The sequence below is a fragment of the Hylobates moloch genome, unplaced genomic scaffold (genome assembly GCF_009828535.3).
Source record: "Hylobates moloch isolate HMO894 unplaced genomic scaffold, HMol_V3 SCAFFOLD_14, whole genome shotgun sequence".
In the NCBI taxonomy this organism is placed as follows: domain Eukaryota; kingdom Metazoa; phylum Chordata; class Mammalia; order Primates; family Hylobatidae; genus Hylobates; species Hylobates moloch.
The window spans coordinates 81968351-81985081 of record NW_026652289.1 but is presented as its reverse complement, the minus strand read 5'-3'; the positions used below and the strand labels follow the sequence as shown (position 1 = coordinate 81985081).

At 57.2% G+C, this 16731-nt stretch overlaps 2 protein-coding genes across 11 annotated transcripts in view; one reads left to right on the top strand and one right to left on the bottom strand.

The window, feature by feature from the left end:
• The window catches only part of ENTREP2 (endosomal transmembrane epsin interactor 2), a 268948-nt gene extending 256806 nt beyond the window's left edge, over window positions 1-12142 (top strand). The window contains exons 7-11 of one of the 2 annotated variants that reach the window (XM_058428021.1): window positions 2865-2940; window positions 5230-5454; window positions 6952-7026; window positions 8053-8363; window positions 10126-12142. In XM_058428021.1, coding sequence (XP_058284004.1) covers window positions 2865-2940; window positions 5230-5454; window positions 6952-7026; window positions 8053-8363; window positions 10126-10170 — 732 coding nt within the window. In that variant the 3' untranslated portion in view covers window positions 10171-12142. Of the gene's footprint in view, window positions 1-2864; window positions 2941-5229; window positions 5455-6951; window positions 7027-8052 lie in introns of both variants that reach the window. The other variant, XM_032175903.2, reaches the window with a different exon arrangement.
• Window positions 12143-12967: 825 nt separating this feature from the next.
• The window catches only part of APBA2 (amyloid beta precursor protein binding family A member 2), a 237897-nt gene continuing 234133 nt past the window's right edge, over window positions 12968-16731 (bottom strand). For all 9 annotated transcript variants that reach the window (XM_032175896.1, XM_032175897.1, XM_058428014.1 and 6 more), the window contains one exon: window positions 12968-14222. In XM_032175896.1, coding sequence (XP_032031787.1) covers window positions 14151-14222 — 72 coding nt within the window. In that variant the 3' untranslated portion in view covers window positions 12968-14150. The remainder of the gene's footprint in view (window positions 14223-16731) is intronic.

The following is a 16731-nucleotide window of genomic DNA, read 5'->3' as shown; positions in this document are numbered from 1 at the left end:
GGGGGGCTGGGGCGTGTGGAGGAGGGGGAGGTGATGTGGGGGGATGGAGTGTGTGAAGGGGGGAGGCAATTTGGGGGTTGGTGTGTGTGGAGGAGGGGGAGGTGATGTGGGGGGCTGGGGTGTGTGTGGAGGGGAGGTGATGGGGGGCTGGGGTGTGTGAAGGAGAGGGAGGTGGTGCAGGTGAAGGTCACAGCACCAGCTAAGGCGCATGGCAGGACGGCCTGGAGCCTGGCTGTGGGAGCTTCAGCACCCCGGGGCTGAAATCGTTTGGGCAGATATTTTATGACCTTGGATGTCAAACTGTAGAAGTGCCCTCGAGGAGTTTGGCGTCTTGGGTGTGACCCAGTGGTGCTTTAGGAGTTTAATTTGGTGGCAGCATGCCGGGTGGAAGGGAACCTGAGTGCGAGACAAGGAGTCGTGAGAAGGGAGAGGGACCAGCAGAGTCCAGGAGCGGCATCAGGTCCTGACACTTACGATCTATATAAAATCTGTTAGCAAAGTGTCTTCAAAGTTTGCCTTGAGCCACCAGCCTGAAATTTTAACTCACATTTTCAATAATCGCTGGAATTGCCCCAAACGAAGAGCTCTTCATAAATCTGCTTCTAATGGTTGGCCTCACCCAGGAGTGGGAAACTACAGAATGGGGCAGAATTTCCATGCAAGTGTCTTAGCCACTGAACTTCATACAATTTGAATTATTTGTTGAAATGCCAACTGATTTTCCAATTATGATGACTGTTCAGAATAGCACATCTGCAAACCAGTAAGACCCAGGTGAAGTGAATCCCGCAGCGTCTCCTGTCAACAGCCCTCTCCCTGCTCTCCTTCTGCAAGGAGCTGTGTTTATGAGCTTCCTCGCTGAACTCAAATTTCAACTTAAATTCTATGCCACAAATGTATTTCTTCCCCAACCTTTTCTACTGCCATTATAGTTCATCGAAAATGCTGTACGAAAGGAACCGCTATTTTCCCCATGGCTTAGCGTGGCAAGGTGGCTTCTGACATCAGGGAAGGGCCACATTTAAAGTCTTGACACTCTGTGAGAGGCGATAGATACGCTCCCAGGAGCTGCCTCCTCTGGAAACCAAATCTGACTGGGAGCCAGAGGGAAGTGAGTGATGCTTCTGCACAACATGAAGTGAATCCAATTTCCTCCTGACCTTGTCCCACTGTGTATTTTCTTTCTCTTGTTTTATTTATATTTATTTATTACCAGAAGGTTTTCTTTTAGACAGCGGAGTTCTAAGTTAACCACCCATCTACGATCCAAAAGAAAAGCAAGTCCGAGAGAGGGTTAGATACGGGAGGGGAGACACAGGATGAAACAAACCGTTAGGACATTGTTCGCTCCTTGTGATTCAGTGGAAGGTTCTGGACAGAGATTTCCAGAACTGGTTATTGGCACATAATGACTTCACTGAAAAAGCGGGTGGGTGCTGATGGTGGGATGAATTCTCCCTCACCGATTCCCTCCCAGCAGAATGAGAGGGCTAAGGAAGAAAAATAGTATGGACCGTATTATGCGAAAGCATCTTAGTGAGATCAAAGGACGCACTTGGGCAACTCTCCATCTTGTCTTTGTCTCGGAACCACCTCTCAAGCCCCACGCCGTGGGGGCAGCTCACACCCTTTGTGTGGGTGGGAAGGCTGCAGCCCCAACCCCCACCCTGGAGTCAGCCTGGTTGAAGAGGAGAGATGAAGGAGACCAGCTATCTGATTGAAGTGGCTGGAGATGAGGGAGGCAGAAATGTAATTACCTGAGCTGGAATCGGACCAAGTCGCAGGAGCCCCCCTCACCTTCCCAGTCTCCTCTGGAGCGCATTATTTGCAAGTGTATCCCCAAAGCAATTCTGAAATAACACAAGGATTCAAAAAATTGTTTTCTGAGGTAGCATGGGGTGCATGGGGGTGCCCACGCAACATGTGTATAGCTTGCATCACATCCAAACATCGCATCCGAGAGGCCCTAATGTGAGGTGGAAACCATGGCCCACGCAGAATGGGCAACACGAAGATGGGGCAGAGAGCAGAGGAGGTATAGCCTTCCCCTTATTCCGAGGCCTCTCCAGGCGGAGTACATCCAAGAAGAAAGCTGAAAAAAGCAGGGCGTGGTAGCTCATGCCTGTAATCCCAGCTACTCGGAAGGCTGAGGCTGGGAGTTTGAGTCTGCAGTCAGCTATGATTGCACCACTGCACTCCAGCCTGGGCCATGGAGCGAGACCTTGTCTCTAAAATATATAAATAAAGAAAAGAAAAAGAACTCAAAAGCCACAAAAGCTTGATGACCGTGCAACTCATAGGCTCAGGTGGCTCTGTGGTCCTGCCAGGCTCTCTGATTGCAAAAGTTCAGAAAAATAGGCTTTCGGCCAGGCACGGTGGCTCACGCCTTGTAATCCCAGCACTTTGGGAGGCCGAAGCAGGCGGATCGCCTGAGGTCAGGAGTTTGAGACCAGCCTGGCCAAGATGGCAAAACCCCATCTCTACTAAAAGTACAAAAAACTGGCTGGGCACAGTGGTGGACACCTGTAATCCCAGCTACTCAGGAGGCTGAAGCAGGAGAATCGCTTGAATCCGGGTGGCGGAGGTTGCAGTGAGCTGAGATCATGCCATTGCACTTCAGCCTGGGCAACAGAGCAAGACTCCGTCTCAAAAGAAGAAAAAAGAAAACTAGGCTTTGGCCTTGGCAAGGGCAACTTGAACCCTCACACCCCACCTCATAAATGTAGGGAGAAGAGTGGAGCTGTGGGTGAAGGTCTCTCAGCGCTTCCCACCAGGAGACAAGTTTAAGCGCCTGCACTACTGGAGGCTGCTGTGCTGTGTTCCCACAGATGACCCGCCTTGACGCTTTCCGTTTCTTACTGTAGGTTACAAGTATAGATCAGCAGGTGGCCGACTCCAGCTCTGGGGACCCAAACACCAGTGCTGGCTTCAGCACTCCAGGTAAGCTTACCTCTTTCAGCTCCTGAAGTGGGGTGTTCCTGTTTTCAAAGGTGTCTCTTTTCGTCCTCGTCCTATTCTCTTCTCTTCTCTTCTTCCTCCTCCTCCCTCCATTTCTTACTCTTTAAGAGGCCGGAGTTTGCAGCAGCGTTTTCCATTAAATACCCTGTACATCCCCACATTTCTTCCCGTGCCTGCATCCACTACAGTCAGCATACCCGGGAGACCTCCCGCACTCTCCGGGGAGACCTTGTCCCCCTCTGCCCCACTTTCTCACTTGAGGGGTATGGATTTGAAGAAGAGCACGACTCCATCTAGGGTCCCCTTTCCAGAGCCAAAGTTGTACCTACTGGGCGAATGTCCACACGGCACCTCTCTCTGAAGAAGGTGGCTGGGCTGGGCGGCTGGCAGGAGGGCGCATGGAAGTCATGTCCTTGAGGGCATTGAAGGACATGTGTGCAAGGGTCAAATCCCCAAACACAGAGGGTGGAAGTCACGTGCAGAGCCGGGGCGGGGGAGGTGGTCTAAGGCTCCAGGAAAGCAGAAGGGCCCTTAGCATCAGAGGGAGCAAGGGCACGGAGGCCAGGCGAGCCAGAGAGCCACCGTCTTGAGGCCCCTGTGAGGGATCACATGGGCTGGCTTATTTGGAGAACAAAGTTAGATAACTCATGCGATCCCACAGAGGGCCAGCATGATCGTGCCAGGGTGCTCTGTCCCCTGCTGAACTCACTCAACGTCTAAGAGAAACAGGAAAGGGCCGTCTTTCTGGGAGGCCACTTGGGGTTGTAGAGCGCAACGTCTTTGCAGTTGTGGGATTTGGAAGCAATCTTTTCCTTCCTTTGGTCACTCCAAGCCATCAGAGGCTGTTCAAGAAGGTGTTCAGTGACATTCCCAGGGCCAACCCAGGGTACAGTGTATCTCAGCCACTGTCACAGGGCGGCCACACCTGCAGCATTCCAGGGTTTGGGCTCAGGGGGGCTGGTGCTACCGGAGCCCCTTCCTGTTTCCCATCTCAGGGCAGGCGGAAATAGACAGGGGTGCTCCTCGCCCAGAATTCAGCAGGGCTGGATCTTCCTCCCTCCTGGGACCTGGGCAGTGAACTCTACAGCTGACCCAGGGACCAGCAGAGCTTCCAGCACCCAGGCTTCTGCTGGGGTACAGGGGTCAGGACTCTCCTGAGTAGAGGACCACCTTGGTGGCTGTGTGACCCTCAACCCTTCCCTGTCTAAGCCCATTTCTGCAGCTGTAGGGTGGAGGTAACCTGGGGCTGCCTCACAGATGGGCAGTGAGGATGAAGTGGGAGGTGGCCTGAAAAGCCTGTTGCCCATGGGCAAGCTCACAGACACAGGGAAAAACAGAAAGGGATGGCAGGAACAGACCTGAAGCCCCCACGCCTGGAGGAGTTCAGGCTTCCGTGATCTATGAAGTGTCCCCCATGCAGGCAACTCCACTCCAGCGCCAGGAGGGGCCTCTGAGGGCAACTGGTGATTGGAAGGGAGAGTGCAGGAGCAGCTTATCACACTGTCACGTACATGCAGACCCCGTGGAGATGGCATTAAAACAGACTCCAATCCAGCCCCCATAGAGTGGTTCCTGGCAGGAGCCCAGCCCTGACCAGCATCCTGGTCCAGACCAGCAGTTCTTACAGTTTGGAGGGCGTCAGAATTCCCTAGAGGGCTCGCTCCAACCCCGGTGGCTGGGCCCGGCACCAGGGTCTCTGCTTCCATGGGTCTGGGGTCCAGCTGAGAGTCTGCATTCCCAGCTCGTTCCCAGGGCAAGGCTGCTGCTGCTGCTGGCCTGGTGTCCACACGCTGAGAGCCAAGGCCAGTGTCTGGTGGGCGGAGTTTATCCCACCTGCCTGCACCACCCTGTCTGGCTGCACTCCAGGCCCGGGGCTGCACCCCTGCAAGGGCGGGCCAGATCTCAGGCCCACCGGGACCTGGTGGGGATGCCTTGATGTCCCTCGGAGCTGCTGTGTACCCCTGCACTGGCCCTGTTCACCCAGACCGAAGCGTATTGTGACCAAATCATCTGATTTCTGACTTTTAGTCTCTTGTGTAGTGTGAAGGGTCTAAGCCCCCGACCCATGCCATTCCTGGAATGATTTCTGGGAGCTCATCTGGTGCCCCCAACTTTCAACAGCATAGAGCAGCATTTGTCAATCTTATTCAGTGTTTCTGCACCCCCAGTGTTTCAGAGTTCATCTAGGTCTGGAGTTTGAGGGGCAGGCCCTGTCCCACGCCAGTGTCCCCTGCAGTCGCCCGCTCTAATGCCATGTCCCTTCTCTTGCAGTACCAGCTGACAGCACAAGCCTCCTGGTGTCCGAGGGCACTGCTACGCCAGGTTCCAGCCCATCCCCCGATGGCCCTGTGGGCGCCCCAGCACCCTCCGAACCTGCCCTTCGCCCTGGCTGCGTGTCTCCAGAGGATCCTGGCATGGGCTCACAGGTGCAGCCAGGTCCCGGGCGTGTGTCCCGCTCCACCAGCGACCCCACCTTGTCCATATCTGGCATGGCAGGTAGGCTGGGCAGGCTCACCCATGTCCCCAGAGTGTGGCCAGCTTTCCCTGGATGCTGCAGGTCTCAGTGACCCCTGAGAGTGGAGGCCCGGCCCTGCAAATCCTGTCTGGGGCCACACTGGGAGTGTGGTCTTGATGACCCCTGAGCGAGGGGTGGGTGGGGAGCAGCCTGTGGGCCCCTCTGCAGCCCACCAGGCTTGTCACTCTGGCAGGGGAGGAAGGATTCAAGGGGCCCAGGGCCCAGTCCAGGACATTAGCTGTGAGTGCTGCACACGTGCTCCAGGGCTCAGAAAAAGCCTAGAGTCTGGCGCAGGACAGATGACCCCCGACAATAGCTCTGGGTATGGGGGTGTCATCAGCTGGAGCCGCCCCAGGCAGACACAGGTGCGTTTTCAGCAGCATTTCCCAGGCAGCTTGGTTCTCCACACAGCCCAGAGCTTTCGAAAATCGCCCCCATGCGACTGTGTCCGCGGGCAGTGCCCTGGAGTCTAGGACCTGGCACCGGGTCCCTGTGGCCAGCAGCCCAGGAATTTGCATTTCACACTAGCTCCCCGGGAGTCTTGGGCACCCCCGGCGCTGGAGAACTCACACCCAGGCCTCATCGCTGTCTTTTGAGAGGAGGCACAGTTTCTGCCAATAAAGATTGGTGGACCTTTGACCTCCATGCCATTGCTGTGGGGACTTTTCATGAAGTGGAAGTGCAGGAACCCTGAAGAGGGCGCAGTGGGTCCCGGCTCAGTCTCCCCTTGATGGTCCCCCCTACTGGAGCCCGGAACCGAGTCCCTGAAAGGAACCAGGGCCCGCAGTGGCCAGTTGCCTGGAGGTGCCCTCCTGGTGGAAATACCAGGTTTGGCACGTGTGGACTCCCTAGCTTGGGTAATCTCTGTATTCCTCCTTCCTGCACCCCATTGCCGGCTCACAGGGAGAGAGTCCCGTCGAACCTTCTGAAACACCCCCCTCTGCTGGTTTCTTCAGAGCTCCGGAACCTCTCTCCACCATGCTCACATTCACTCACTGAGGTTTGGAGGAGGATGCCCTGTACTTGGAGGGGCTCATAGGTCCACTCTGTGGCCCCCTGATGGCTTTGTTTGGCCTGTCCCCTTCAGTGAAATTCACACCTCGGCACCCACACACCCACCTGACACCTCTGTCCCCTCTTGGCTAGGCTGATCTGCACGCCACAGGCATGTGTCTTCCGGGGTGCCTGGAGCCCTTCAGGTGTGGGTGGGTATTCCCATGAAGGGTGCTGGGCTTTCTTTGAGCCACTGGCCCATTGCACTGTGTCGGGGTGGGACCTGGGACACCACTTGACCCACGGCAGGCCTGGCCAGCTGCAGGGCGGTTCCTGTCTGATCTGCCGCTGGGTGGGCGTCAGCTCAGCAGGTTTCTCCTGCTTGCTCGCCATCTAAAATGTCTTAGTCGCAGGTGGGTTATGAAAGCTTTCTCAGGAATTCCTTTTTCCTTTCATGTGTTCACTGAATTCTCCTTCTGGTTAAGGCGATGCCTCTTCACACAGGCCGTTGTGTAGCCAGGACCTGGAAGCGGTACTATCCGAGGCTGTGCCTGGGAGCGGTGAGACGCTTCTTTTCTAAAGCGCTTTGACTGCGCCTGCTGGGAGGTGGGGCGGGTGTTGGTGGGTCCTTGGCTACATTGTTTCCAAATGCAGCTCCTCACCCCATCCCTGGGAATGGGGGCTGCCCACTCTCTGGCTTTGAGGGCCTTTCTCTTCCTTTCTCTCTTGGTGGGCTTCTATCAAGGGCTAGCACTAATTGAACACACGTGTGACTGCTCAGCCCACTTTATGAGATTTCATCTGGGGTAGATGGGCCCCACCTGGGAGTTTCTTAATTTCTCATGTTTAATTGCTAGGCTTTCCAGTTGCCGCCAAACAAGACACCAGAACAGACCACCCAGAATGTGCCAACTTTGTGTGGCGTGAAGCTCAGGCTGGACAAGCCGGGCCTTCGCTGGTCCTTGTTGGCGTCCCTCGCCACTGACTGCCCAGAGCTGGCCTTCTTAGAGGGACCCTCAGCCCAGTGTCCAGCCTGTGGATCATGCAGAGAGGCTGTCAGCCCTGTGGGGAGCTGGAGCCAGGTCCCCAGCCTCTGGCCTGGCAGGCAGTGGAGCAGGGCACTGGGTGGTGGCTGCCTGCACCTGGCATGATGGGGGCATCTCATGTTCCCTCTGCCACCCCCAGTTCTGATCTTAAGGCAGACCCTGTCTCTAGATGCCATGATTCTGCCCCAGCAAGAGATCAGACCCAAAGGGGCAAAGGTCGTGGAGGCGAGAAGACTGGGAAGGACCAGTCCCTGTGCCCTCGGGATTCTAGCAGAGGGCGGAAGTTGGTCCCTGCCTGCTGCTGTGGCCCTTCCCCCCAGGCCTTCGCTCCTGGAGGCTGCAGCCCCTGGAGGTTGACACTAGCTCAGCTTGGGGTTGCGAAGGAGAGGAGGGATGGGGACAGCAGGTGCCCATAGCGCCAGCCCCAGGAACACAGAAACCCCAGCAGGAGGCTCCTCCCGGGAGCAGGCTTTTCTTTGCATTTGAGTTAACTTCTTATTTCAGTGAGTTTCGAATTGCATTTTTGCCCTTGATTTTTAGCTTCCATGTCTCGCTCTGCCACGGCTGCCTGTCGGGCCCAGCTTTCACCAGCGGGGGACCCAGATACCTGGAAGATTGACCGACGGCCAACACCAGAGCCCTTCCCGGCAGCCTCCAAAGAGCGGCCACGCTCTTTAGTGGACAGCAAGACCTATGCGGACGCCAGGGTTTTGGTGGCCAAGTTTTTGGAACACTCACACTGTGCCCTCCCCACCGAGGCACAGCACATGGTGGGTGCCATGCGCTTGGCTGTCACCAGCGAGGAGCGCCTCGAGGAGGAGGCCGGCTTCGGCGCTGGCGTTCTGGACCAGGTATGAAGGAGCCACATTTCTGACCGTGGACACCAACGCCTGGCGCCACAGATATTCTTGGCAGAAGCCATCATGCCTGACAAAGAGGCCTTCAGGCCCAGCTTGGCTGAGGACAAATGTGGGGGGGACACCCAGGATGATCTGGGGGTGGCGTGGGCAGGGAACTGTTACCCCCTCTCTCGAGGGGAGCCGAGCAGTGTCTCCTTGGGGATTGCATTTCCTGCCTAGCCCAGTAATTTGGAAAGATGACTCTCACGTCCACAGTGAACTCTCTGGTTTTATCTGGCGTGCAGCACCTTGAACTGAGCAGCGTTGCACAAATGTGAATACAGCAACAGGCAACACTTATGTCACCTAAAGACTGAAAGTATCTCCAAAACCAGGGCCATCCAAAGCAGGAAGTCTCCCATCCCCCATTTAACTTAGTGTTCAGTGGACAGAGGGTGACACTGAGTCATGAGACATTTTCTCATGTGGCTCGATGGCTCTGTCATTAAATGTTCATCACACTCTAGCCTATTTCCTATGAAAGGAAATAGGTAGTGTTAGCACAGATGGCAGCCTGGGCCCAACTTTCTGTCCACAGGGCTATTGTGCAAACAAGTGTACAGTGAGGGCCTCTGCCATAGCCCGGCCACCCCAGGGGACAGGCCAGTGTTGCGGGGGTTGGAGGAACCCACCATCTCCTGGGCCTCGAGCTCAGCCTCCCTCCGTGGGGTGCCTCCCCCACCTCTTCGTGGGCCCCCTTTCTCCAGGCTCCCGTCCTCTCCCTGGAGCAGTTGTTTGATCTGTAACAAAAGCGCCGATTCCCAGCTCCTTTGTGTCTGAGCTCACCTGATTGAGCTCAGTGGGTCACAGTTCTGCGGGAGAGAGGCCAGTTTCTCTGGGAAGTAGCCCCTCCTGATAAAGCAGGTCCCTTTGACCCAGAGCTGACCTTCCCCTGGGCATGCGGCAGCAGACACACCTGCGCAGGAGGATCATAAACCACTTACAAACCCACGCAAAAAGGGAAGCAGACACCCGCCGTCCTGCTTATGGAGAAGCAGACTCGCCCAGGTTGGGGACAGCCTGGGGGCCTTGGACTTTCTTGGCCCCCATCCCCTTGTTTTCTGGTGGCATCAGTGGCAGCTGCTCCCAACAATGGCCGTGGAACAGCGCCATCCACAAGAACTTTCTGCAGTGATGGAAATACCTGTTCAGGGCCACTAGCAGCAGCAGCCCCTGAGCTGCGTTGGGTGGGCCCTGCGGTGAACAAAACAGCCTAGCGCCCGAGGTCTCCCCAGAGAGCCCATGAGCCTGGCATGGGGGCATAGGGGGACCAGAGGGTGCCTTCCACTCCTGGGTGCCAGGGCAGGGGGCTCACGCTGCTCTTCCCTCGGCTTTGTGGGGCTTGTCCTTGAGCTCCCCCAATTCCCCAACACCACTGTGGCCAGTCTGCTGGGGAGCGTCTGTGTGGCTGGAAGCTGGAAAGGGGGTGGGGTTCCAGTCCAGGTGCCCAGAGCCTTCCTCCAGTCCTTTATCCCTGCCCTGGGGGCTGCGGTGGAGGACTCCCCCAGCTGTGGTCGGCTGAAAAGGCTTTGATTGCTTTAGAGAGCTGAAAACACATAAACCAGGCCTTTTGTTGACAACTTGCACTTTTCCAGGAGAGATGTACTAGAGATGAATTTATGAGCACTTTATTCAGACTATAAAATAGGAAATCTCTCTCTAATTTTCCTCACGTGGGGGCTTTTGAATTCCCTCAAGGCAAGTCCCTTTGCAGGTGAAATTAATTGGTGGATTTTCAGAATGGCCGCCCTGGAGCTGAGCTTCAGCCACGCCTGACGCCCTGGCCTCCGAATCTCCACTGTCTCTGAGGTGTGTTGGGGCCACGCCGCAGGGGTTTCACCTGCTTGGGGGGTCCCCGCTAGGGCTTGGGGGTTCACACAGCATTGTCCCTGGGCCGAGCCCTTGGGTGGGCTAGAGCTGCAGTCCTCAGACATGGCTGCAATTCCAGCGAGGCCAAGACCACCAGCCACCCAGTGGACTCGGCCTCTGGGGTGTTTTCCTCATGCAGCCGGGGTGGAGGCCTACTGGACCCCCCAGCCTGCTGCTCAGCATCCTTCCCTTCTCTGCAGCAGGGCCCAGTCCCAATGGCCAATGGGGCTCCTGTCCCAGCAGTGCCTCCCTGCGGGCCTGTCACCTGGACCCCACCCTCACCCAGCTCTGGGTTTGCGCTGGTGGCAGCTCTGTTTTGTGGATATGGAAACTGTACCCAACTTGATGCCGCTGGGCTGGAACCTTCTGCCCCTTCGAAATGAGGCAGTCGGGGACGGGGTGGGGTGCCCCCATCAGCCCAGCTGCTCAGGGCCACTCATGGGCTCTAGGAGGGTCCAGGTTCTGGGCTTCCTGGGAAGGTCCCCAGAAGAGAGAGGTGCTGGTAGACTAGGGAATGTGCTGGCAACTTGACCCAGCAGCTGTGGTGCCCGTGGCCCTGGCTCCACAGCATCCGGGTACCAGCAGCAAGAGCCCAGGCCCCAGGCTGCACGTCGGCTCACAGCCAAGGAGAAAGCTGGCTGCTTCCCCTCCCTATGCGTCCTTCCGCCGCTCCAATCATGCTCCGTCTGGGATCTGAAATGGGCCAGCTATGGCTGCTTTGGGGGTGACGTGCTCCTTCTCCAGCTCAGCTGGGCCCCGGGCATCCCCTGCCCTCCCCGGAGACCCAAAGGGGGTTGGCACCTGCTGTGACACCAGCATTGACCCCAGCCTGGGGGGCACGAGGTTGCTGAGTGGGGAGAACCTGGGCCCCAACTCCATGGCAAGCAAGATTGGAGAAGGGGGAGGATCATCCGCAAGAACTTCAGGTCTCCCTTGGCTGGAGATGAGGATCCACATTAAATGCTTGTAACACACCAGGCCACAGAAAGCTCGCTACACACAGATGCTTCTCCCCACCCATGCTGACTCTCAGAGGCTGCTAAGGCAGAATTTATAGGAAATTGTTTTCAAGCCACCAGAGACCTGTTTGTACAACTGGAAAGGCTGTATTTATTTAATGTACCTCAAGGTGTTTTAATAATGATCCGTGTTTTAATAAAAAGTATTTCTGGCCTCTGTGTCTCTGAGGTCTAACTGGGACAGAGGCAGGCTGAGAGCCTGTGTGCACCACTGGCCAGGGGCAGGGTCCTGAGAGGACCTTGCAGCAGCCAGCCGGGGAGCCTGAGATACCCATGCCACTCAGCTGTGCTTCCAGGAGCCTTCCGGAGAGGGTCAACTCCAGGGCAGAGTGGGGAGGGCCAGGGCCTGGACACACACAGGCCCACCCACGCTGGCCATGGCAGCCCCTCCATGGACATGGCCTCCAAGGGCTGCTGGGAGGAATGCAGGCCATGGCTCAAATTTTTCCTTAAATACAGGTTTTTAAAAGATGTGTATGATTTGGTGGGAGTCCTACCTGCATGTCCTTAGCTAGCCAGGGCTCTCTCCCTGGGACCTGCTTCCCTGCCTTGTCCTGGGCATGGCAGGAATGTCCCCCTTGGCCTCCTGAGTGGAATCCCGTTCCCTCCAGCTTTGACTCAGGCGACATTTCTTTTCATTCCCCAAGGATGTGGCCATCCCTGGCATTCTTGTTTGTTGGCCAGGTCAAGAATTGTATTTACTTTTCATTCTTCAGCATATTCAGAGCGAGTGCATATACATTTCGGCATATACACAGCGCTCTCTGTGACAGTCTCCTACGGAACAGCTTTCTTTGCCTCTACCATGTATACTTTCTGGGAAGAGGGAGGCACGAAGCTGGAGTGCGCCTTGAAAGGCTGTCTGTCTCTTTCATATGCCCCTGATGGCCAAGGTCACACTGAGGCAAGCCCTTGGCCCACACCCTCTGGGCGGCCAGGTGAGAGTAAGTCTTCTCCTTACTCTGCAGTTCTCCAAGAATCCTGGGCCCTGAAGGTTGTCAGTGCCCACAGCGTGGAGCTCATGCTGCTGTGGGCAGGCCAGAGAGGAAGGCTCCTGCCCATCCAAGACCCACGGCCTAACCCTGCTGGACACCAGGCCCCCACCTCTGACCAAAGCCCATGCTTGCTACCTGGCTTTCCCACACCAGGTGATACCAGAACGGTGGCCATGAAGAAAGGTAAGTGCTGGCAGAGCTGCCAGAATTGTCACTCTAGACAGACAGGCTGCAAAGGACCCACAGGGTGCAGACAGGGTGCTGGGATGGGCAGTCCAGCTTTTACACACGCACACGCATTCACACCTTTCCCAGGGGCCATTCACGTTGAAATCTGAAGAAGCCCAAGGCTCCCTGATTCCATTAGTCAGTGCTCTGCGGACGTGTCTCCCCACTGGGGCAAGTGGGTCAAGAACCTGTCGCTGACCCTGTGACCTGGCAGCATTGCTGGCACCTCCAGTTGCAGCGGGGCATTGCCCAGCTGACACCTGATGCCCAGAGCGCCCACCCACCGAACTCATTAGTGACAGCTTCCAAGTTTCAGGATCCAGGAGGAGCACAGAGCAGCCGCAGCTGCCACAGCATAGTGAATTTGCAGAGCCGCATCCAAGCTGTGAATGAGAGGACAGGCAGGCACCCGCCGCTCAGGTAACAGACCAGTCACACACACGGCTTTTCATCACGACTTCAGGTTTATTAGTGATATGCGCGAAGTCTTCCTACGGGTAGCTGCATGCAACACACGGCACTCCTCGAATACAGTCATCCTAAAGCTTTAGTTACTGCGTGGTAAGGCTTCTTAAGTCACAGTGTATTCTTCAAGGCCTGGGCCAAAAAAAGAGACTTCGAGACAAGATGACATCAGATTACATGGATCGCTAATGAACCAAGCTGGACTAGATCTGACTTGATCTACACACATGCCACTACTGCTCAGGGCCGCCGTGCCACGCTGGCCAAGGGGTCTGCACTCACGGCTGGCTGCCTTAGGCGCGGCCGAGGTCGCGTTTTCTAGAGCGGGTTTCGTTTCCTCGGGGGAGCATGTGTGTGGATGTGTGTAGATCGATTTTAAAGAGGGGGCAGACGCCTGTGCCCTCCTTGTCTCTGTGGGAGCCCTGCCCGGGGATACAGCCGGGTGGGAGGGTGCCCAGAAGAGATGACGGGAGAGGCAGGTGTGGTCACTGGTCACATTGGAAAACCCTACAGTCTGAAAAGCAGCCTGCCAAAATAAAAGTCCAAACAAACAGTAATAATATCTAAATAAATAGGGAGTTTTCATGTTGTGGCCATCATCCTTTATTTACAATCAATCAATCAATCACATGTCCCCAACCTTTCATTACAAGTCATGTCCTGGGAGCCGGGCTGCCCATGTCCCTGCAGTCAGTGGCAGAGGCAGCTGTTTGGGACCATTGCGGGGGCCCCACAGGACCCCAGACATCCCAGCCAAGGGGGCAGGAGGCAGGGGTGACGGCTGCCCTGCCCCGGGAGCCACGTCCCTCGGAGGCGCCAGTTGGCTCCGCACAGCTTCAGGGAGGAAAGACACACACTCCACACCACGCACAGCTACCGAGACACACCCTGGCTGGTGCAGGGAGAAGACAGTCCAGAACGTGGCAAAATACTTGAACGCTTTACAAACATTTGTTCTGTGACTCTCCTTTGATAAAGACATACCCCTTTTTGGCAAAATGAAAACAAAAAAATCAAGTGGGTGGTGAGGGCACACCCTTTGGGCAGCCAGCGTCTGTGGCTGGGCTGTGGTGTCGGGGTCAAGTCTGTGGCCCAGCTCCCAGCTCCTCTGAGCCCAGGCGGCCCTGCCCGGTGTCCAGGCTGCGTGGCCAGGCTGGGGGCACCTAGATGTACAGCGGGGTCTCCTGACCCGTGAGGAGCCTGAACATGGCAGCGGGCATGGTCTTCATGTGGATCTGCGGACAGAGACAGAAGGCTGAGCCGCTGCCCTCCCACAATCAGGTGAAAGCAAAGGACAGAGGCAAACCCCCCAAGAGTTCTGCTTCAAATGCCCATCTCCTAGAGTGAAGGAGGAAGGCCAGCCTGCCCAGGCCTGGGGGCACTTATGAATGATGCCTTCCAGATGCAGCAGACTGAGACTCCGGGCCCCCACCCCTGGCTCCAGAGGAGTCAACACGGTTGAGTGCTAGTTTTGCTTCCAGTCCAGCTGACACCTGGGGGGTGAGAAATTGGATTTCTAGTGGTGACAACAGTTTGCCCATCCACTGGGGCTGGCCAGGCCTCGGCAGAAACTGCGAGGGGTGCACTCTGCTTCAGTGAGGAGGAGACCAACGGGGGAAGACACACACACCCCTTCTTACAAAACACACACCGGCCAGGCAAGTGTGCTGGGGGCTGAGAACAGGCTCGCTGGGGCGCAGGGCACCTCAAGTCCTTAGCCTTTGGGGTTCGGTGAGCAAATGACCCTTTGGGGCCTGACCTCGAGCCCTGACTCCAAAGGAGCTGGGTATACAAGCAAGGCCTCAGACCGCCCCAGGGAGACCAACCGTGTGAGTGGCACGCCTTGTAATCCTTCTCTGGCGACACTGGGAAGGAGCAGACTCCAAACGGCTGCTTCAAGAACAGAAGGGGAGCTCTGCTGCCCACTTCTCCTCCCCTGAGCACGACGCTCTCCCCTGTCCTGCCCCGGACTGTGCTGGGCTGCGGCCTCGGGATGGGGGCCCTCGCACTATCAGGGTCGGCTGCCGCAGGCCTCCCCACGGGGTACAGCCGCCGTGCATCTGCTCCTCCTCAAGCAAGCAGGTCTCGGGCCCTGGGCTGAGCAGCCCAGAAAGCCACATCGCGCAGCTCTGCTTCTGAAGTGTTGCCCGCCCTCCCCCGCCGGGATCTGTGTGGCCAGTGTAGGTTTCCGCTGCTCCTGCCCCCGGCACGGGCTTCCTCCATCAGTCTATTCCCCGGCGTTCCTCAACCGGAAACCCACCCCGAGGCCCCTCCCAACGGCAAGCCTTGTTTGTCAGTGACTCATGTTCTGCGTGGGCTCAGAGGTGCTGGAAACAGGCACCATGACCTCGACAGGGCTGAAAGGATTCCAAAGCCCCGGCCGCCTCCTGCCTCTTCCCCGTTCTCCCGCCCGCTCCTCCACGGGTGGATTTCCTCACAGGTGTGGGGCTCATGGCCGTGGGAGCGGCCGCTTCAAAGCATCTACTTGGGAACACTGGCTTTTCCTTTCTTTGAAGCCATCAAAGGGAGGCTGGTGTCCGCCTGGCCCCTCCTCCTCCTAAGCCAGACCCCTGCCCCCACCAGTCCAGGGAAAACAGGCCTCCCAGCTCCCAGCCGACCCTGCAGTGCACAAAATACAAGTGTGCCCATGTGGCTCCGGGAGACCTCATCCGAAGAACAGGAACTAGAGATCCCTCCACCCACCCATCCACCCCACAGGCTGCAAGGATGGTCTCCACGCACTCAGCCTCACAGAGCCACCAGGGGGAGCACCACAGACCGCCCGGCCTGCCGCTGCTGTCCCCAGACCCAAACTCCCGACCTGGTCCCCAGCAGGCCCCTCTGCAGGCCAGGCTCCTCAGCTCTCAGCCTCCCGCCTCGTGTGGCCACCACGCTTCCCAGAGAGCCTGCAGCCCCCTAGCGCTGAACACCCCTTCACACACCCCCCACCCACACACACACCCCCACTCACACTCTCCTCCACACCCCCATGCCTCACACCCACTCACAGACCCACAGCCACAGTCCCGCACACATACACACTCATGCTCGACACCCCATGCTCACACACGCCCACAGCCACACACCCCTGCACACACCCACACTCGCACTCCTACACACCCCATGCTCTCACACACACGTACATCCACATACACTCACCCCCACACACACACTCCTCCACATGCACACTCTCAGGTACATTCACACAGCCACACACCCACACCCACCCACTCATGCACCCCTACACACCCACATGTGCACGCACACACTCATTTCCCACACCTGCCCACTTACCCACACTCATACATCACATCCCACACACACCCATGCTCTCACACGTCCACATGCACACACCCACACCCGCTCACACTACACACACACACACGCACACCCGCAGCGCACTGTCCAGGCCTCCCCCGGTATACGTGCCACCCCCGCAGCACCATCTCCCCTCCCAATGGTCCTGCCGCCTTGTGAGCTCTGGAGGAAAACCTGCACCTCCCCCACACCATCCTCGCACTGCCGTGGAAACGACGCCAGAAAGAACTGGACTGCGGGGTGTTCAGCCAGTGAAGTGGGACAGGGCAAGCAGCCTGGCTGTGGGAGGGGATGGCCGGCAGGGGTAGAGAGGCAAGCCTGCCAGGGTGGCCATGGCTGTGTGCTCTGCAGAGCTTCTGAACTGGACGTACAGGTCCAGTCCCAAAAGTAGTGTCCAGGGAGCACCCCCAGCAGCCTGTGCCCTCC